This window comes from Aythya fuligula, chromosome Z (genome assembly GCF_009819795.1).
Source record: "Aythya fuligula isolate bAytFul2 chromosome Z, bAytFul2.pri, whole genome shotgun sequence".
NCBI classification, from domain to species: Eukaryota; Metazoa; Chordata; class Aves; order Anseriformes; family Anatidae; genus Aythya; species Aythya fuligula.
In genome coordinates, this window is record NC_045593.1 from 35288510 (window position 1) to 35310668 (window position 22159).

Genomic DNA, 22159 nt, shown 5'->3' on the forward strand with positions numbered 1-22159 from the left:
ATTCTATGATTCTATGAAGATTAGTGAAGTTTTCAGTGCCCTACAAATTTTTATCAGTCTTTTGTATCTACTGAGTAAAATTATGCAAAATATTCTTAAAACTTAAGCAGAAACAGATTCCTAAATTTTGAATACATGGTGTAAGAACACAGGGTGCAAAGGCAGCTTTGCAGCCTTCTTTATCTTTTTATATTGCTTTAGAATCTATCAGGAAATTTGCATTTTTAAAAGAATGTTTAGAGCTGCCTATTGTATTTTTTTTCCAAAAAAAATAAATTAAATACTGTAAGTGAAATGTAACATTTAGCAAAATTAAATCACATTATTAATACTTCAGTCTCAAAAACTATTGATTTATCTCAGCTGAAAGAAGTAGTAACTAGCCAGGTTCCGTATTAATTAGTTTGGTGTGCTATTTGTCATCTGGTGGATTAATCTGAATTGATTTAAAGCACGTTATGTTAATTCTAACCCAGGGAGCAAAATAAAAAATAAAAATATTTTGCATATTGGAAAACTCTTGTTAGCACATCGAAAGCACTGTAAAGTAGTGATTTAAGAAGTATTGCAGCAATGTTGTACTTTGTGCACTAACAGAGAACATTAGTATTTTTTTTTTTTATCTTGAATTGTCTGACTCATGCATAATATTTAAATAAATACAGCTTTGTTTCATTCCTTTCATTGTGAATGTTTTTTCTTAATGCTTCTTTTAAATTAAGGCTTGAGAATATTTTGTTCCCTTTAATGCTGTACTCTGGATTCTTTCCACTGTGTTTAGAATCTGTTATTTGTAAATATGGTACCTGTAGCATAGTACATGTACCTGTTCGATCAACACATCACTTTATTGTATAAAACATAATTGTACACAGGCAATGTATTAAAAATTGGGGTGTTGTGAGTTAGTAATGCTTCTGCTTGAGAATTTCTAAAACGGTAGTATGTAATGGTCCAAATCTACTTCACACAGTCAGTCTGTTTTCCGCTTTGTTTAATAGCCTATGGCATAAATTGAAGTTAATTATTTGGGCTGACAAGTAACTCTGCTTTCTGTCTGCTTGCAGAGACTCTTCGAGGCAAAGATGGAGCTGAGAAGAAAAGATCAATCTCTGCGTCAGCTCAATAGACTTCTTACCCAGCTGGAGCAGGAGAAGCGTCAACTGAAAGAGAGCGTCCATGATGCAGAGAGTGCCCTCTGCATGGCAGCAAAGTGAGCGCTGGGACCTTGGGGAGATCACTTAAAACAGACAAAAGATCAATTCTTACTTTCATGCACAGGGTTTTAGCCCTAGCTAATGTAATGCTTGAAAACAAAAGTGCATCTGTCTCCCTTTGAAATTCAATGATAGTCTTCTAAGAAGAAAACTGTTAGTTCAACATATTAGATGTATGTTTTCTGTAGTTAGCCCACAAAAGTACTCCAAATTCTGGGTCCTGAAATAGCACAGGCATTTTTGTTTGGCAATTATGTTACTGATTTGACAACATCTCTTTGGCAGAGCCCTTGCTGAGGTGATTGGCTCTGGGGCAGACGCATTCTGCAGTGGAGCGGGGGATCGGGACAGGCAGGGCTTTTTTTCAGCATTGAGGCCACTCGACCGAGCCAAGGGAGCCACTAGGGCCCAGGGCCCGGCAGCCGTCATGAGGGAGGCTGATGAGCCGTAGGCAGAGCCAGCAGCACCCCCTCCCCGGCTGTTCAAAAGCTGCTCCTAGGGAGTGCGGCGGCCAGGATGGGCAAACAGGGCGTGGCGCGTCAGAAGGGCAGGGCGGGGCAGTTTCACCTCATTTCAGGATTTTGGTATTCCATTGACTTTTACAAGATTATTTCTAACCTCCTAGAACCATAAAGACATATAAGAAGATAACATCTAAGCATTTAAAATTTCCATTATACCTGAGATATGTTTGACTTCTGAAAAACAACAGCTTAGAAGCTTTAAGTGTTTTATGCACAAGTAAAATCATGATTATAATAGTTTTCAGTGAAATGTTTAACAACATAATGAAAATTAAAAATGTTATTTAGTGTGAATGTATTAAAGGAGATGTGACCCGAAGAAGGATTTTTTCGTGAAGGGTTGCCCCATTTCACCTGGCCTCAACCTATTTTGTATACTTTATTAAAGAGCATTCCCTATGACACATATATTTATTAAGTTCAGTAAGGGTTTTTTTTGTTTGTTTGTTTTTAATAAAACCAATTTTAAAACTGTTTTATTGCTGTATATAGCAGTTGAAAAAGAAAAAAAAATAGATTCACAGAATCACAGAATTGTAGGGGTTGGAAGGGACCTCGAAAGATCATCGGGTCCAACACCCCTGGCAAAGCAGGTTCCTTAGAGCAGGCTGCCCAGGTAGGCATCCAGATGGGCCTTGAATATCTCCAGAGCAGAAGACTCCACAACCTCCCTGGGCAGCCTGTTCCAATGCTCCGTCACCCTCACGGTGAAGAAGTTCTTTCGCATGTTGGTGTGGAACTTCCTGTGCTCCATCTTGTGGCCATTACTCCTTGTCCTGTCCCCGCAAACCACCGAAAAGAGGTTGGTCAAATCCTTCTGTCTCCATTTTGAAAACTTTTTTTCTAAGAGCTGTAAACAAATATGATCAGAACTATATTTAAAGACGTTACTTAACTACTCCCAAAAAGCAAGATAAGTCAACCACAGTCACAGGGCTTTTTGTTACCTGTGGATCACCTGTCAATCTAGGTCCAAAATTCCATCTAAAGATCTTTTATGATCAACACCTGAGAATATTCAAGGAAAAATCTGAATTCCATATCATTAACTAACTTAAAAATTAATGCTTTTGGACTGGCTCTCTAGAACTGATTTTACACAGACAAAAAGCAGTTGCTACATAAGTGAGGCAAACAGAGTAGGAAAAGCATGTCCCTGGCAATCCAATTGAAAGAAGAACCTGAAGATCCTGAAAAGACAAAAATCTACATGACAGCTTTAGTAAGAGTGTGATAGCCAATCATATTTTTCTATCCACCTTTATTTTTTGGCTGTTAGAATAGTATGAATCAAGAAAATGAGGAAGTGGCGGTTCTTCTAGGCAGAACACCACCATGTTGTGTAATTCAGCTTTAGGAACTCTGAAAGCTAGAACAAAACATTCACATAGCTGGCAAGGTAACAGACTGCCCTGGAATACTCAGGTATCAGCTTGCTTGGCATAAATTCCATTTGATTTCCTGTTCTGTTTTGATGGTCACTGTGGCCCACTCCCCTTAATGTTGTGCAACTGTAATTATATTTCTGCAAATGGAAGATGAGACCAAAGTTATTTATAGCAGCATAAATGTTCAAAACTGTCTGCCTTAATGAAGCCCTGGTCTACAAAAGGGCATGAGTAGTATTGCATTCTCTGAACTTCAGTTTCATAAAAATAGGATCCTTGACTGGACTTCTGTTTGAAAAGTCCACTGGAACACATAAGGGAATGTTCAGGTTTATAGAAGACAGTTTTCTTTGTGTACAAAGAAGACTTCATGAAAAACATAGTCTGTAAGTATTCTCCAGTATAAGAATGTAATCTCAATCCACTAGAGCCTAGAGTCCATTCAACGTGCCTTTTCTTACCCAGGATTACAGATTTCCTCTCCAGGAATACAGGGATTATTCACTGGTATAAATACACCTTGATATATACACCTTTGGTGTATATATCTCATTGGTATAAATATACCTTGATCCTGAAATGCCCTTAAATATTAGATGTATCTATTGTAAGCAAACTTTTAAACTTTCATATGGAAATATGCTGCATATTGTCCATGAACTATTTTTGTAATGTTTACACTGGAAATAAAAAAGGAGAAAGACAAACATAGTAGTAATTTGTACATCAGTAGAGCTTCAGTTTTATTAATTACTCTGTTTTTTGCTCTTACAATAGACTCAAAGAATTGATCATTAGTCACATGAAATCTGTGGAAGCCACTCTTAATAAGGTAAGAATTTGCAATGTTCTGTCTGTATTTTATTTACAGTCACATAAAGCTTTTAAAACTGCTTGTTCTCAGGGAAGCGGGATGGTAGAAGTTGAAAAACAACTTTGTTTCAATGGCATATAAGTTTTCACCTTCAACTTTTCTTAGCTTGTATTCAGTTTTAGCAAGATAAATTACAATTACTTAGTATATGGACTTATTTTTAATATATAACTTATTATGTAGTTATTATCATTACGTAATTTACTTCCCTTCTTTCCATCACTGAGTACTATTTCTGTTTAACTAAGTGAAGAATATTGATCCTTCAAATAATTCAGAATTGCTGCTGATTTATCTCTACTGAGTCAGGTGGAGTTCATCAAATACATGATGCTCATAAGACATTTGGTGCTGTGCATGCTACCTTAAACTTTGATACAAATAAGATGATAAAATAAGAAAAAGATGGTGCATATTAAACAAAAACATTAGTAATAATTTCTTCTAAAACCTTTTTAAATTGAATTATAATCTAAAGTTTTCTCTTGGACTTATTTTACTCTGGTATAGTATTCTCTGAAGGTTCAACAAAGCTGAATATGTAATTATTTGGAAGACAGAGCTGTTTCTAACTGTAGCTCTAGTGGCTGATTGTTTTATAACTGTTTTCAGTCCAGATCAACACAGAGCAAAAAAAAAAAAAAAAAAAAAAAAGAGTTTTTATTACCTTGGAGTGTTCATTTCCCTTATCACATCTTGAATTCCCAGCAACATGGGAATCTATTCCTTATTTTAGTTTCTGTGTCCACCAAAACTGCTGTTAATTTAATTTTCAGATACCATTTTCTAGCTTTTCTTTCCTTTAATGTTCACAAAAAGTGACAGTACCTAAACTGCTTTTGTGTTTTAGCTGCAGCAAACCATGCTGAAAGGTAATTTTTTCCTTTTTGTCCCCATATTCTTTTAAGTTTGGAAAATCTATGTAATGCAGAAAGTGCTGTGTTTTTACATTGACATGTACATGTCGTGTTGTTGGCCTTGAGAATTTATTATTCTGGATATTATTTATTATTCTGGATTTTGAAAGCAGAGCTGCATATGCACAGGCATTGAAATGTTTGGGGTAAGGTTATAGGAAGTTCACATAGTTAGTAATGTTTTTAGTGATGCAGTGAATGAGTAAAGAAACAGTCGTTTTTCTTTGAGAATTTTAGTTACCACATATGCTTTTTTATTTCTTGATGCTTGTTAGAATTGCACACAGTTAGGCCGAAATAGCTCATTACTGAATAGCAGAGTAATTTATCCTTTCTGGTTTGTCAACCTAAAGAATGAAGAAAACATAAGAATTAGAAATGTCAGGATGAGCTTTGCAGCAGGAAATAAGAGAATTGATTGTAAATCATTTATAATTTGACATATTATTTCTTCTTGAAGAACAAAGGGAAAATATTGATCTTTGTTTGGGAAATATCTGAAATGTAGACCCCTGACATCATAATAGTATCTAATTATCTAACATTAATGAGCATGGCTTATGTGTAGACTATGAAGTTTACATTGTTGTTCTATGAGAACTTGATCAAGTAGATGAAATACTAGTAGAGGAACAACAAGCCTTTCTTTTTTCCCCATGGAAATTCTGTGAATTGAATTGTTTTCCAAAAAGGTATCAAAAGAAAAGGGATAAAGTTCTGAATCATCTGGAGCTGAAAAAGTATTTCTATTAGCTGCAAATATATTTATGGGAGTTTGACACTAAACAATGTCGTATTTCTACATTGATGTATTCATGAGCAAATATCCACTGCATCACCTGCAGGATCTGTGTTATCAATGCATAATACTAAATTTTTGCCTGTAGAGCTCAGAGGGATTTTACAGACATCCTCAGAAATCTTACTTAGTCTAGAGAGTATACACCAATATCCATTAAGGCAACCTCATTCTTTCCTGTACTGTAGCCACTGCAAGAATTCCAGAAGGCAGCAGTGTAGGTGCCAGTTCATCTGCCTTTGGATAAATTTGTGTGTAACGTACAGCCAACAAAGCAGAAAGAAGTGGGGCATAAGGGTCTCTGTGCATGGTTTTAATACAGCTCTAGATGAGGAATCATTTACAATATTTACTGCCCCCCTGTGACTGAATGGAAAATCTGGTATCATACATTTGGCTTTGTCAACAAATTCTTGGGTTTGCTTGTGCCTGCTAAAGGCTCTGATGCTTATAATGATTGTTCTAAGACTGTTCCAGAGCTGCCTTCTGAAAAGACTGTTTTGTTTTGTTTTGTTATTTTAAATCATCATGATATTAGTGAAGCAGAGACATTAAAGAGTCCGAGCATTTTCTATCATAAGAGAGAGTAATTCTAGCAACTAGTTCCATATCCTTTTTAACCTGTAAGATATTCTTTAGAAGCTTAATTTTTGCCTTAACCCCAGTCTTGACATGGTAGCTATCTTCATCTGACACATGGAGCTGGATTATTTGCACAAGAATTCTCATGATACCATTAAAATCAGAGAAGCTTTTTTGTTTTATATCTAAGTATTGAAGAAAAACATCAAAGTGGGAAGTGAATGCTTTTCCAAATTTATAAAACAAAACAAAAACAATAAACAAACAAAAACCACTGGGGCAAACAAGGGCCCTCAAGAGGATTTTGTTCTGGTTCAATTTTATTCTCATAATGTTAAAGAAGACCAAAAGGTACTAGCTGATTTTTTGAAAATTTTGGCGTGGAAAACATGCCTTTTTTGTTTTTCACTAGAATCTCTTAAATTGCCTTAAACTGAAAAGCTGAGCAAAATAGAACACAGATTTAAACACTGGCTACTGAGAGAACTTGTGCCTGTAACTTGACAAATTCCCTTAAAAAAATAATACTAAGAAAGCAAAATGGCAAGCAGTGAATTTTTACTGGAAGAGTTCTTAGAAGAAGTTTCATCTGCTTGAAGTTCAAACACAGATTTTCTCAGAGTTGTCATCAAGAGAAAAAAAAAAGTGTCTTGTTTTAATACCCAACTCCAGTCCTTTTTATGTGTGAAAAATAAATGATTTCTGGAAGCTTTCTTCTCAAAAAACAATGGTAAGAAGTGTTTTTTGTTTGTTTGTTTGTTTTTTGGTGTAAGTATACAGACTGCTTTTTGATTATGTCATTATTAGCTTCTTCTGTAGTTCTTCCTATCAATATCATGTTTGCTTAAAACACAGTAAAGAACATTAGATCTGTTAATTTTATCCAATTAGATTCTTTAACATATGTAGTTTATGACTTGTTAGTCATGTTAGTCCAATCGATGGAAGAAATTGTTTAATGCTATCTCTGCTAAAATCTTCAGCCTTCCTTGAGTACTGTGTCTCAGTTTGAGTGTCAGTGGTGGCTTACTCTTGTCTAGCAACCAGACACCCACCCAGCCATGCAGGCTTTCTCTCCCCATGGGTGAGAAAGCTTTCAGGTCAAGATAAAGGCAGAGAGATTGCTTACTACTTACCATCACAGGCAGAAGGGTTGTCTTGGGGAAAATTAATCTATTAATTAAAATAGATTTGGGTAGTGGAAAAAAAAATGAAAACACACAAAAAATTAAAGGCACACCACACTCACCACCTTTCCATTAAATTGTCAGGTTCAAGTTAATTTCACTCTCAGCTCCTCAACCCCTGCCCTGAGGCACAGGGGAGGTGGTGCTGGGAGCTGTGGTTAGTCCGTATCAGTTCTGTGTTGCTTCTTGCTCCTCACTCTTTTCCCTAGCTTCAGTGTGCATTTCCTCTCCATGGGCTGCAGTCCTTCAGGAAAAGCATGGTTCATCACGGAATCTTCATGGACAGAGGTTCTGTAATCAAATATCTACCTGCTCTGTTGTGTCCTTCAGTGGCTGCAGCATGGACATCTGCTCCAGTGTGTTTCTCCAAGGACTACAGGTGGATGGAGCCTGCTTCACCGTGGCATTCTCCATATGCTGCTGGGGAATCTGCCTTGGTGCCTGGAGCAGCTCCCCCCCATCCTTCAGTGACCGTGGCGGTCGCACTGCTGTTTTGTACTTGTTTTCTTTACTTTCCCTATGCCTGTGTTCTTTGCTCTTTCTCGAGTACATCTCAGCAGAGGTGCCGCCATCTTGGCTGGTGGACTCAGCCATGCCTGGCTGTAGGGCCGTTGCAGTGGGCTGGATGTGGCAGTGTCCAGAACTGGACAGCCACAAACTCTTTCACAGAGGTACCCTCCTGCAGCCCTCCCCACTGCTGCTAACACCTTGACAGCTACTCTTTATACAGTGCTGTAATTCCCTTTTCTTCAGGCTCCTTAAATCCCTCTTCTCTAAATTTCTGCCTGTGCAAAACACTGTCATGGGAAGTCATCCCAGTGAGTCAGCCTGTACAGAGCCAGGAAATTGTTTGTGTTTCCCCTTGTACTCTTTAACTAGTAAGGTCTTGACGAGCTTTATGGGCTGGCAAAGTTTTCGGTCTGCCCAAAACACCACATGCTTAGGATTTGGCCTTTTTAGCAGGTTAATAAAATACCATGTCTTCTCAAGCTTAGACTGTTACCGCTATCCTATGTGAGGTTGATGAACTGTGATAATGAGTTGGTAAAAGAAAAAAAAAACAAAAAAACCTCCCCAAAATATTTTTCCCAATACCTGCTGGCAGCCCACTCGCTCTGACATTTTGGCACAGTCCAGGGATCAAAGCACCTATCCAGTGTGTTCCTTTCCTTTTGGGACCTGGTTAGTAAATTCCTTTTTGTTCACTTCTGTAATGCACTTTGTTTCTGCTGATTGGAAGGTTTGTATGCCAGTTGGCAGAAGGGCTTCCACGCAGTCATTGTGTTATGTTGCCTCACTGCTGCTTTCCTCCCACCCACCCTGGTGTCTTCTCTGAGATGTCTATAAAATGGCTGTACATGAGACTTGGGTCCCACAGTGCAATCAGTTAAAAAAAAAAAAAAAAATAATACTATGCAGTCCATTCATCCGTTCTGTTATCCTTGTAAAATACAAAGACAAAATCATTTTTCTTTATGCAAAAGTATGATGTATTAAAAAATAAAGGATAAGAGACAGTTGGAGATGAGGTGAAATATTGAAACACTTGAGAATTAGTGACATTGTAGCATTAGATTGCCATTTTTGATGTGGTCCATAGCAATAAAATACATCTCCTTATGATGTTTGTTTTATAGCCTGTAAGAAATTAATTTATAGAAGTTTTAAGTCCATATACACATGAATACATCAGTGATAACACTGATAAATAGCATTAGTTGTTAGTTTCAGCAAGAAGACCACAAACTGATTGGGCCTTGAAAAAAAATGGAACAGTTATGGGGCTAAAGCTGGCTTCCACAATCAGGCTTAATAGATGTTGCCCAATACTTCTAGATCCCATTTAGATGCCTTTAGCCCCATTTATTTCTGAGCTAACTGTGATCTTTAAGTGTCTATCATTATTATTTAGGTATCTCTATAAAGATTTAAGAACTCTTTTTTTGAGATCTAAATTTGACTTTTTTTTCCCTAGCCTAATTTTATTCCCAGAACTGGTTCTTCTAATGTGTTTAGATACATTAACAGAGTGAAGCCTGCTTGTGTGTGTTTGTGTGTTCAGGGTCTGTTTATCACTGTGGATGTCAGTTGTCAACAAGGCATGTTGTATCACAAGCCTATTGAAACCATGGTATGTATTCATGCAATAAAATCACAAAGAAAACCCAACTAGAATATTAAAACTCTAAAGATTGCTCTAGGAAGTTTATAGTAGGAAACTAGCTATTATTTTTCCCTGACAAGAAAAAAAAAAAAAGCAATATAAAGATGAATTTTTCTTCTCCATCTCAAATTAGCACCTTTTCGTATAAATGTTTTATGAAGTACTTTTGTTCTCCCTCCCTAGTAATCTGACTTACTTGATCCTTGTTCCTAAAGATCAGTTGTGCAGGACATACAGGTGTTAGCACAGCTGGCTTGCTGATGACAACTCTGTCCATATAGCTGTCTAGTGTGTCATCACTCATATTGTTCAGTGTCATTCTGACCTAGCCAAGCTAAAAATGGTACTCCAGCTCAAGAGGGATTTAAAATCCTTGACAAACTAAAGATAAGACATTGTCGAATGTCATATCTATGTGCCTGTTTTCACTTTCAACATATCTAAATAACTAATTTCAAAGTGTATTTATCTTCAACCCCCCCCCCCCCCCCCCCCCCCCCCCTTTTTTTTTCCCCCTTTTTTTCTTTTTTGAAGGCTGAATAGGCTGAATACTTTTGTGTAGTTTGCCTTTAGTAAGGAAAAATCCTTGTTTGGAGAATTGTTGAATTACTGAATACATTAACTGTTATTTTCTCCAAACATAGGTTCATTTTCAGCCCAAGGTCATTGCAAATCTATTCATAGGGGATGTATTATAGTGCACATCCTGCAACTATAGCGAAGCTTAGGTGCAGTGGTCAATGTTTGCAAAAAACAACTCTGGATCAAATTAACATCTTGCTCAACAGAGCATGTAGTGTCTGTCTGTAGTAATATGAGAAAGCTTGAATTAAACTTCTAGGTAAGCTTTGGATGGTATTTTTCTACTCTGAAAATTAATTTCCAGAAGCTTGACTGGAATTTCAGAGGGCAAAACAACAGCAACAACAACAAAACTAGCATGCCCCAAACTTCAGTTTTAACATATACACTTCATTACATACATGGTGGTTTTGTGGTAATTAGTGTTCTTTTAAACACCACCCATGAAAGGACTTGAATTATAATTAAATACAGGTTTGTATGGCAGTAATCAGAAAGGGGACCAAGTAAATCTGTATGCTAATACAGAAATTTGTAGTAGATTTTAATTAAGTGGTTTATCTGATTAGATTAATGTATGGCTACCTGTAGCAGGATATGTACAGATGCTGTCCAAATCTTCCACTATCAATGGTCGGACACTTGGAATTGGGGATGTATTTCTTCTTCTGATGGAAAACTATACACAATCTGTTGATTTTTATTAAGTACTCAAACCTAACTCTGTTGGACATTTAAGCAGTACCATGTAGCCCTTTCCTTTGTACGTGGCACTATTTTGTCTCACAGAGGTATGTTGTGCTTTGCTATAGTTGGCTTTATTAAAAATAAAATAAAATAAAAAAATATATTTTTTACTTAAAATCAGTGATTTTTTTATGTTTGATTTAAAGTGCCTTGAGTTTAAGCAGCACAGTCTTGTCACAGGCAGTGTCTTGGCTTCTGGAGCAATCCTTGATTCCTGAAACATACTCATGGATAAAGATGTTTCATGGACGAGTATCCATATACAAAGTATATAAAAATATTTTTATACATTTTATATGTATTTTACCATGAAAGATCATCTTTGCAACAGCAACTTGCATTTCTTTGTTTTCTGCAGTATTACCTGCATTCTACATGTTGTCCAGAAGGTATGGACATTATGCAGCTAAACCAGCCATGAACATGTATTTGAAAGACTGTGGTTAAGACTTAGATGCACTTTGCTTTCTAACTGTCTCGTTGCTTTAAGAAATACATATTCTAAAAACATTTTTGTTAATTATATGTCACATGCAGAGTACATAGATGTGGTAGAAGCCATTTTGCTATCACTCTTTTAGAATGATTTGCATAACATATTTATAGCTTCTGTTGTCTCAGCAACGTGGTCATCTCAAAGTCAGGAAGTCTCAATTGTTGTTTGTCATTCACTATCATCATATCACTGTATCATTGTAGTTTTTTGTAGTTTTTAAATTGCAGATAGTATGCAATTAGCATAGTGATAGGAAATGGAAGCGTAGTTAAGTCCAAAGGCCTTCACTTTTGAAGAACTACTTTTAGTAGTAAAAATAACTACTTTTTAGTTATAATTTGTGAACTTTGGACTTATAAAAGGTTCTACTGTATTGCTTACCTTGTGAAATTTATATCCAAGTATTTTCTGTTCAGCATGAGAAAACGATGAATTAGGCCCAAACTGAGAGATTAAAATCTCTGGTTTGTTGTACCAACCAGACCGTAAGCGGGCAATGCTTTAGGAAGGGGTAAGCACATCTTGACACCTTTCACAGCTTGCTAGCATTTTGTACTGTGTCTCAGTTGGCATAACTGGACATACTAGCTCAAAGTGTACAGAGGGAAAACAAAGAAGTGAGCATGGAAGTAGTCTGCAGAGGAAATTACTTTTACCTCTGATCAGCAGAGAATTTTTAACATCATTGTTGGACATGTAGAATTAGTTCATCAAATTCTACACCTTTGATTCAGTCAATAATGTAACTTCAGTTTATTATTCAGTTTCAGCTTTGATCTGAATTCATCAGTACTTTATTGATTTTAAATTGAGTGGCTATGGTGCTGTATTCTGTGTTGCTTTCTTAATTAATTAAAAAGTTAAACACAGTCGTAAGTCACTTTGCTCCTTTGTTTTAAAATGCTTTGAGCACTGTAGAGTTGTTTGAGTTCATTTGTGATTTTCCCCATTTTCACACTGTATTCATATCAGCCTAAACTGAAAAATGTAATGGTCATACCTAGCAGCCCACTGTCATAGTACTAACTATACTCCATATAAAATAACTTTTGTAACTTCTCATTGTCCCAGCCAAAAATGTATTTAACAAAACTAGGAATAGACAAAACCTTTGCAAACATTGCATGTAGGTAGATTTATACATGTTTACTCTATATTCATTTTTGAGTATAGGGAAGTGGAACTGGTTTTAGAAATTCTTCATCATTGCAATAGGCCTGATTAGTTTTTTTAGATTATAAGTCTCAAGCCTAAGAGCACTTTCAGATAAAATATTCTTGCTTTAGATTTCATGAGAAGAAAAAAAAAGTGTTAAGTGCAAAAAAGCTCTGAAACTTGCTTCATAAAGCCTAACTACTATATGGAATAGTTTTTCTTCCTGACAATTGGCAAAGAAAATGTTTTTGTTTGTTTGTTTGGTTAGTCTTTTATATATAAAGTACCTACCCTAACAGTTTTACCTTTGCCTGATAGTTCTATAATGTGTGTAAATACTGTATTTATTTCCTTAGGGAATAACAAATTAATCATGATCTCCCAACTCCTGTATTTATATTTTTAGCTTTCAAAAAGTAAATAGCAATGAAGTGGTGAAATTAGATATTAACTAAGATAACCTGTAGATATGGACTATCCATGTGGGCATGGCCTTTACAACTTTCCATTCCTTGAATAAGGTAGCCACATGGAAGACTGTTTCCACTTTTAGTGAAGCCATGTAATTTTTTTGCACAACCTGTCTTCAGTCTTTTGTTCTTGTTATTTTTCCTGAACCTTTATCAGTATTTTTCAAAAGAAAGCTCTAGCTTCATTTTCTGTTTCTTAGCATGTGTATTCATAAAGAGATTTACTCTTTACTGCCTATTTAAAAACGCAAAAAAGTTTATTTATTTATTTATTTTAATTGTGAAGCTCTTTTTCAAAAATTATGCTCTTTATTGAACTAATATGTACTTTTCTGATGCTGTGGTATTAATTACATATGCTTACCTCAATTCAGCCATTTTAAAAAATGTCAATGAAAAATTTTATTTTTCATTGAGTGTCAGGCCCCAATACTAAAATGGAGAGTTTGAAACTAATAGGGTTAAAAGGCCTTCCACTGTCTGTATTGTGTGTGTATTATACCTCCATTGCTTATACATTGTTTTTTTCCCCCTAGTATTAGCAATCTGCTTTTGTACTTTGACATAGGGATTTCCCTTGTGAATATTGTCACAGAAAAAAGAGAATTATCAATATCGCAGTTAAACTTGACTTTCAAAGCTAATAGTATCTCATTTGGGGGCTCAAATTTAATAAATTTTCTTTGATTCTGGGTGAGTTTTTAAACATCAAACAATGAATTGGCCAGGGTGCAGTAAAATATTTAGATCTATTGACTACGGTTCAGAAGGGTAGAAGGCAAAACACTGGTGGTTTGATGTTGATAAATTCTTAGTACCTTAATCCACATTAATGTTTTCTTTTATCTATGTGCATACTGGCAGCAAAGAAACTGAAATGTTGTGATATATATATATATCTATATCTATAAAAATGTAAATCAAGTGTATGTATGTGTGAGTTTATATAAATATATATATATATGTATTTAAAGTAATGCATTTTGTTATATTCAGCAAGGTTAACATCTGACCAGAATTACACATGCTGACAGAAGACTCTAGAGAGTATGTTTGTTCCACAGGACTGTATATCCTGAACCTGGTGCACTACGTGTGCAAAAAATGTGTAGAGGACCTTTCCTGTTATAAAAATTGCATCATAGTGCATATGTTTGGCAGCCACAGGTATTGACAGGAATTCTTTAGGTCAACTTGGGAAATGTAGGGCTCCCTATTCCCACAGAACAGAGAAACGAATAAAATAAAATCTTTTATTTTTTGTATCAGTAGATATACACATGCATGCTTCTTTCATTCAGAGCAGATTTCAAAGCCCGCAGTACTATTTGAAATACGTTCACTCATCAACATTTTACAAAATTTAATTTTGTAAGTTACTACAAAAAAGCAATGTGGGATTTAAAATAAATGAGAGTTGATTAATGGTGAGTTCTTTCAACCAAGGGTTGAAAGACTCAAATTTATCTTAAATACTATTTAGTAAATGATTTATATACTGATATATATGTGTTTAGTGTATGTTTAGTATATGTTTTAATATCAGAATGTCTATTGTTGTAAAAGAGTCAATTATTTTTGCAGTACTAGCTATTATTACTCACCAGATAAAATCTATGCCACATGAATATATTTCATCTTTTCATTTATAGTAATGTATGTTTGTATGCTTGCATGTCCTTCTGTATTAGAATCATACCTGACTACTGGGATCTTTTGAAAGTGGACATGACAATTTTTATATTAAATACAATGAAAAATGGGTTTGTGGCAGTATATGGTGTGATGATGTATATGAGTGATGTGTCCATGGAAGTTGTATCTTAGATATAACCTATTTCTCATCCATGCCTAATTGATAGCCTAATTACATTTTGTAGTATATGGAAAAATGTGCATTGTAAATAATGGCCAAAAAAAAAAAAAAAAAGTCTCTTGCGCAAGACTATTAAGTCTGGTTGTTTGTAAAGAGAACAGTGTTAATCGCTTTACATTGCTCAGTTTTTACTACGTATTTTTGTCACTCTGGTCTCCAAACTGAAAACAGTTTCTCTCTTAGTCAGTAGGTGGCACTGTGACACCAACTGCATTTGGTTATGTTTGTGGCCATATGTAGAAATCACATTGATAGTATTTGGGGTTTTTGTTTTATGCTTTCGTTTCAGACTGCCTGCAAAACTAAATAAATAAATATCAAACTGTTTGAATTTTGTACAAGTTGTAGTGTTTCCCACCCCTGAAATGTCACAGTTAGGAACTGTATAAAAGTTGATTAAAACCAGTTAGTGCACTATTTTTTATATATGAGTCCACAATATGAAAACTAGTAGTAGTTGATTTTTTCTTTTCTCCTTCTGTTAATTGAAGTACTACAGGTTGTTTTTTGTTTGTTTGTTTTGTTTGAGGATTTTTCAATGTAGTCAGGGCTCTAAATGAATTAATATTAAATGAACCTAATTGTGAAGGAATTATATGATCTCCACACAGTAGGCAGAACTCACGTAACAGTTTATTGTTTGTATGATTGCATGAACTTTTAAATTTCGTAGCTAGTGGGTCTTTTTTTGAGTCAGAAGTACAATTACTATTTATTTTCTTACAAGGTTTTTACAGGGGATAGGTCTGTAAAATGTATATATCAGGTGGGCTTGTGAGCCCTTAGTGTCTTTCCTTCTCATTTCAGACCAGGGGAAGATGCTTTTTCTTCTTAACATTCTCTCCCGGCACTCTGAATTAGAGATTTATTTGCAACGAAAAATCAATTAGTCCTAAATTTATTCATGGATTTCAGGTCCAGCGATCAATGCAAGTCCACTCAGTGGGCTCAGGGGGACCCAGTTCATCCCAGTTAATGTGTCTGAAGGGGAATTACCATTGATGCTGTTTTTTTCCCTTTAGGTCAGAGATCAGACCTTGCTGTCACAGACTGCGGCAACCAGGAATGACTTCACCCTGCAGCTACCCAAACTGCACCTAGAGACCTTTGCAGTGGAAGGGCTGAAGGGCGGGCCAGAGGTTGTAGCATTTCAGGTTAGAGTCTAAAACAATCCTGTTTCTTCTTTCCCCCCCTTTTTTTTGGCATCTGAGACAGAATGAGAAGCTGGGCTGCTTAGAATGTGTGAAGAACAAAACTATTGCAGTCAACAGTTGAAAGAGAAATAATTTCCATATATGCTCATGAATATTGTATTTCAGAGATGATGTGAACTTTTAATTTTGCAATTATAATGTTAAATAACTGGCAGGAGTATGACTGTAGAAAATTCAAATATTATCTTTGAAAAATAATACCAGTTTATTCTACTTCTTTCTTTCTTTCTTTCTTTCTTTCTTTCTTTCTTTCTTTCTTTCTTTCTTTCTTTCTTTCTTTCTTTCTGTCTTTCTTTCTTTCTGTCTTTCTGTCTTTCTTTCTGTCTTTCTTTCTTTCTCTCTCTCTCTCTCTCTCTTTTTTTTTTCTTCTTGATTTAGGTAAGGCAAAGTAGGAAAACAAACACAGCATTTTTATGCTTCTTCTGGTCAGTATCACACTTACAGTTTTAGTAGTAGTAGTGATTTTTGAGCATTCCTTATTTAAAATAAACCACAACTAGAAATACTCAAATATAGAGGCTGTTTTCTTCACGTAGGCTTAAGCACTTGTATGTTTAAAAATACTAATTTGGTAAAGAGGAAACAATGGGCAAGAAAGAGAAATGAACTAAAAGATGTACGTATTTGCAACTCTGAAAACGGATTTTGTGTAATGTCTTATTTTTTTTTTCAAAGTTTGTTGTGTTATCTTATACATAAACTATCCCTTAGTCCCTGTAGCTCTGCAGAATAACTGATTATTTTTTTTTCTGTTACATTATTGCTAAAGGCAGAACATTTAGTTTTCTCAATGGAAGAATGAAAAGCAAAGTGACTGCTTACTTCTTTCATTGTGCTGTCCTGTGTGAATCTGAGAGAGGAAAGCTAGTCGTGTAACGTGCAAAGAACTCAGACACTGCAAATATTGCATAGTGTGCATGCATTTCTGTAGTAATCCTTTCTAATTTATTGTAGATACTCTGTTCTAGATGCAGTACGTAATTGCAGGAACAGGGTCACAAAAATCAAATATTCAAGAGAGGTATATCCTAATCTGCACATACTTCATACTATTTCCCTCTTGCATGCACATGTTTCAGTGTGATAAAGATTTAAATTGTCTTTTTTATCATGCTTTTATAAAATTGTAGTAAAGTGTAACACCTGAAATTCCCGTGAACTTTAGTTAATGCAGCCGTATGTCTCTAGCAGAGGGTGGAGTTGCAACTGTTTCCCCACAGTGATGATCACTTTTATGGCTATGCAGAAAGTTCCACAGGTGACATATTTTTGAAGATGGTGATTATAGGAATCACCATCTTTTAAATTCTGCTTTTCTAAATCAGTGACTTACTATGTGTTTAGCTGCCTTCCACCCCAACTCCTATTCTTTTTTGACCTCTGGAGTATTATAAGAAGCATTTGCAAGACAACCCATTTCTTCTTCCTTTCTAAAAAGATGAAGAAAAATAGGAGTCTAAAAAAATATAACTCATGTTTGCATAGAGTGCTTGTGATATAGGAACTAACACATAGCAAGATGTGCTCTGGCTAGCTTACTGGTGGCAATGTATGTATTATAAACATACTTTGTGTTCACCTGACAGCTCAGATTATACGTGGTTACTCTGTAGGTACATGAACAGCATCAGTGATCCACAGTCTATTTCCCTGTGAAGTTTTTTTTCTTTTCTTTTTCCTGATTAGTTACTCAGTCCCTGTTTGATAACTTTCCAAGTATATTATATAGACTTTGTTTTAAAATTTCCTTTTTTAGCTGAGAGTCAGCAAACTTGTTTTAGTTTCACCACTGTATGCAAAACAATATTAAGTGCAATCCTGCAGTCTTGATTGATGTAAGGAGTTAATAGTCAATTTATGGATACTTCTTATTAAAAATAGAGGATGAAACTGAAAAAACAGTAGAAAGATATGATTGGTCTATCTAACTGATATATGTGTGTTTTATAGTTAGTCTACAATGAGTACATTTCACTTGAAGGCCTTATTCTCTGTGAATGTTAGATGTAAGGAGTTCTTTTCCAAGTTTAAATCTATTGCTGTTTGAAAAAATTGCAGAGAAATTAAGATTCTAAATTAGACATTATGGTAGGGATTAAGCACTTAGCTATCAGAGCTCTTGAATACAGAACACATCATTTTATTTTTGTTTTTCATACATCCGGCTCATAGCAGCTGGTTGGAATCAGTAATTAATCTTAATTTTATATCCAGTGTTTCAGAGTGTCTCACCTTTTCCTCGTATGAGAGGAAGACAAAAAGCTTGTTTGTGGATACACATCTAGATAGGTTATCTTTCTTCCAAATTTTTCAGAAAAGTGGTACATAAAAGCATCTGACAGGATGAAATCTGCTATTCCTAATTTACCTTGTCAGTGGGAATATGGGAAGTATTGGAATTTTTAAATTGCTGTTATCTCCATATGACTGTTTCTTGGGCAAGGTATGCTTTTGCTACAGAAAACAAGTGCACAGAAGATTGGCATAATGAACCTAAGTTGCTTTACTGTGAACTAAGCTATCAGATTTTTTTTTTTCTGGCATACTTAATTATCGGTGCCTTTTTTTTTTTTTTTTCTTCTGTCAAGTGGATCCAGCATTCCAAATAGTATTAATACTTACAGGGCTGATCAAACAAACAGACAAATGAAATCCCTGTATAGAAAGTGACTTAATGTGTTGTACGCTCTGGCGATAGACCTTTGGGTAATGAAACACTTGGGATGCAAAATTCTGTGAATCTTCTCCAAACTCTGCACTTTATTGAATTGCAAAATTAGATAATGAATTGAAATGTAAGTTATTCAACAAGAAAGTCCTTTCACTGAATGTCTTCTGAAACTCCATGCAAACAGTGAAATTAATACCTAGTGATAAGTAACGACTTAATTTATAGACAGTTGTTAAATTCTTGGAAACTGTAACAAGAATTAGTATAATAGTTTGAAAGTGTCACTTGAGATGGATAAATAATGAAAAAACTGCAATATCTCCATGAATAAAAATATGTGATGGCTATAGCTTTGAAATACCCTCATCTGATATTTAATTGCTGTGGAAGATATGTCACAAAGTCATACTGTTTTTTACTTTGCTAAGTTTGAAAGTGCAAAATAAAATGTTCTTTTTGAGCTACTAAAACACATCAGAACAGGATTTAAAGTATGCTGTTCAGGCCATGCCTGAATATTCCCATGAAGACAAAAAGTTGAAACAGTATGTGAAACCTTCAATAAATACAGCATACAGGATGAAAAAGAGTAACTGAAATAACATGGAATTCTTTACTCTAGTAATTGTACTTTTCAGATAACTATTTAACCAGTTAATTTTAACTGGTTTATTAACCAGATAACTATTTAAATTAATTTAAATTAATCTTTAAATTAAAGATTACCGGCTCTTTATAAAATACAAAATTGAGTTGTGCTACACCTTTATGAGGAGGATAATGTTTTCTAGCTCTATTCTGAAAGAGATTGTTGGGTCACCTAAAAAGTGGTAATTCAGAAGATTCATTCTAATTTGTCTTAAGTATTTTTACATCATATATGTAATGAATATTCATGGCAAGCAATTTGAAGTAAAAACAATGTATATAGTCCCCAAATAAACCTAAGTTAATGTAAATATTCATCATGTATAATAAAACATTGGTATACAGTAGTTCTGTTCTGTTCATGGATGTAGATGCAGAAGGATAAGAACTGGTATCAAAGAACCTATTGAAGCGAATTTAGGTACCTCAGACCAATTTCACAATACCAATGTATAAAGAGCTTTGCACTTCAAAATATTTTTGTGTTTGATTCCCAACCAGAGGAAGGCTGACAATACACAAATCAGCAGCTTTGCCTTGTGTAGAAAAAAAACAAAACTGTTGTAGGTTGCTTTTACAAGAGATTTAGGAGCAGAACTGCTTTTAAGGAGGATGTCCCAGATATTTTGTTAGACAGAAGTAATACAGATTTATCCAGGCATTGATGCTAAAAAATGGTGACAACTAGAAACTAGGTACAGTTGTAAGAATCATATCCACAGCTTGTCCAAAAGATACCATTTAGAGCACATGTGTATGGATATGTGATCAGACAACCACTGGTGTTCACACGTGGTAGCTGCCTGCAGATGTGCAATTAGAGAAACAGTAATCATTTTCTGTGTCATGGGAACTAACTTAACCTCTATCTAAAATGTCTCCATTTGCACATTTTATTAACTGGCCCTTTTAATTTGTGGTGGTTGCTTTTGGTCAGTATTTGGCACGGGGAGAGTCTTCTTCCTCCTCTAATGTCTGGTTGCTAAAAGATACGATACAGATTCTGGGTGTTGTTTTAGGATAGAGTTGGTGTTCAGAGATGAATTGATGTTGCTGTTTTGCAGGATTTATATGAATTAGAGAGTCCAAAATATGTGAGTTTTGTCAGTGAATTTAATGAGAATTTGCATACTTGGTGTATTTATCTACAGCAAAGTAGACGGGAGGACAAGACTATTAGCGGGCTTCTTGTGTAGAAGGGATGCACATACCTATGTCTGTATTTGTCAGCTGTTATAGGTCTTAGGAGAAAACACTTCTATGTGTACTGCCCTTTACCTGAGGTGTGAGATTGACAATTGATCTGGTTGTAGGAAATCTCCTGCACTTTAATAAAATTGTTCTTTGTTATAAACCTGGACTATGAGTGATATGAGTAAATATATTTATTTTTTATTACTAAGCTCTTCCTTAAATTTGAAATAGTTACTATATACTTGTGGTTTGCTTTCTCTCCTCCAGGTGCGTTTGAGACAGATAAGTTTTCTTGTGCTCTGCCTGCCTGCCTCTCTCTTTGTCTCCCTCTTTTGTGTCTCTGTCTCTCTCACCGTGTGTGCATGTTCTCTGCTGCACGCATGCTCTCTCTGCCATGTGCGCTGTCTGCTGCATGCATGCTCTTTGCTGCATGCACATGCTTGCTGCCTCCATTCTTCTCTTTCCTTCTCTCCCTTCCTCCGTTTCTGCCTGTTGCTCCATCTCAGATTCTCTGCCTGTCTCCACTCTGTGCATGTTTTGACCGTTCTGTCTCTGTCTCCCTCATTCTGTCTTGTTTGCTATCCCTCTGTTCCCCTCTCTGTCCCTGCTCTGCCCCTCTCACTCTTACGGGTTCCTCATTTTCCCTCCGTCTTGTTCTCCCTCTGTTTTCAGCATGTGTTAGTCTGTTCATACAGGTTTAGGAAGTCCACCTGGGGATTTATATATACTTCTTTTGGTTTCTCAGGTGTTTTGAGGTAATTTGAAATGAAAAGTGCAGTAATAACATTACAGCTTACAGTGGTGGTATTAATGTAGTCAAGTACTGACCTATCATTAGTGTTAACACGTAATTATAAATTTATGAAGCATAGGTTCCTACCATTTATTTTATGTAAATTATATATTCAAATGTGATGTTGACATGCCTTATCTGATGGTGTTGTAGGTCTTCTAATTAATCAGGCAAACGTAAATGTAGTTTAAAGTTTAAGGCGTGTCGTCATTTGTATGTATTTTCACTTGTTCATTAATGTTAGACATGCATAAAACATTAGAACGTAAAAGATAATATAGAGTTCTGCTGGTGTTTTTTCTTAAAATAAAAAACACTTCCATTCCTGTGTTTACTTGTCAACTAAAAATTTCTTTCCGAATTGAGGAAGCAAGTGATTTCAAAAGTGTCATTATAATTCTGTCATCAGATTTCATCATCTGCATAGGCCAAATCTTTCAAACATTACATCTAGCTCTGATATGAGGACTTAATGTCATGAATTAATGGTGGAGTTGCTAGTATTTTAATTGTGTAGTTGTAAAACTTGTAAAGATTTTGTAAATCTTCTTTTGGAGCCTTTTTCTTTGTTTTCTTTCCTTTTTTTTATTTTTTTTTTTATTGTGTTTTTCTACTTGTTAATATCTTGAGGAGGAGAAACCTTTTCGATGGAATCTTGACG

General features: G+C 35.3%; 1 protein-coding gene across 4 annotated transcripts in view; it reads left to right on the plus strand.

Annotated features, from left to right (window-relative positions):
• The window catches only part of CCDC171 (coiled-coil domain containing 171), a 173692-nt gene that overhangs the window by 110429 nt on the left and 41104 nt on the right, over positions 1-22159 (plus strand). For all 4 annotated transcript variants that reach the window (XM_032205832.1, XM_032205835.1, XM_032205833.1 and 1 more), the window contains 3 exons: positions 1068-1213; positions 3907-3961; positions 16001-16132. In XM_032205832.1, coding sequence (XP_032061723.1) covers positions 1068-1213; positions 3907-3961; positions 16001-16132 — 333 coding nt within the window. The remainder of the gene's footprint in view (positions 1-1067; positions 1214-3906; positions 3962-16000; positions 16133-22159) is intronic.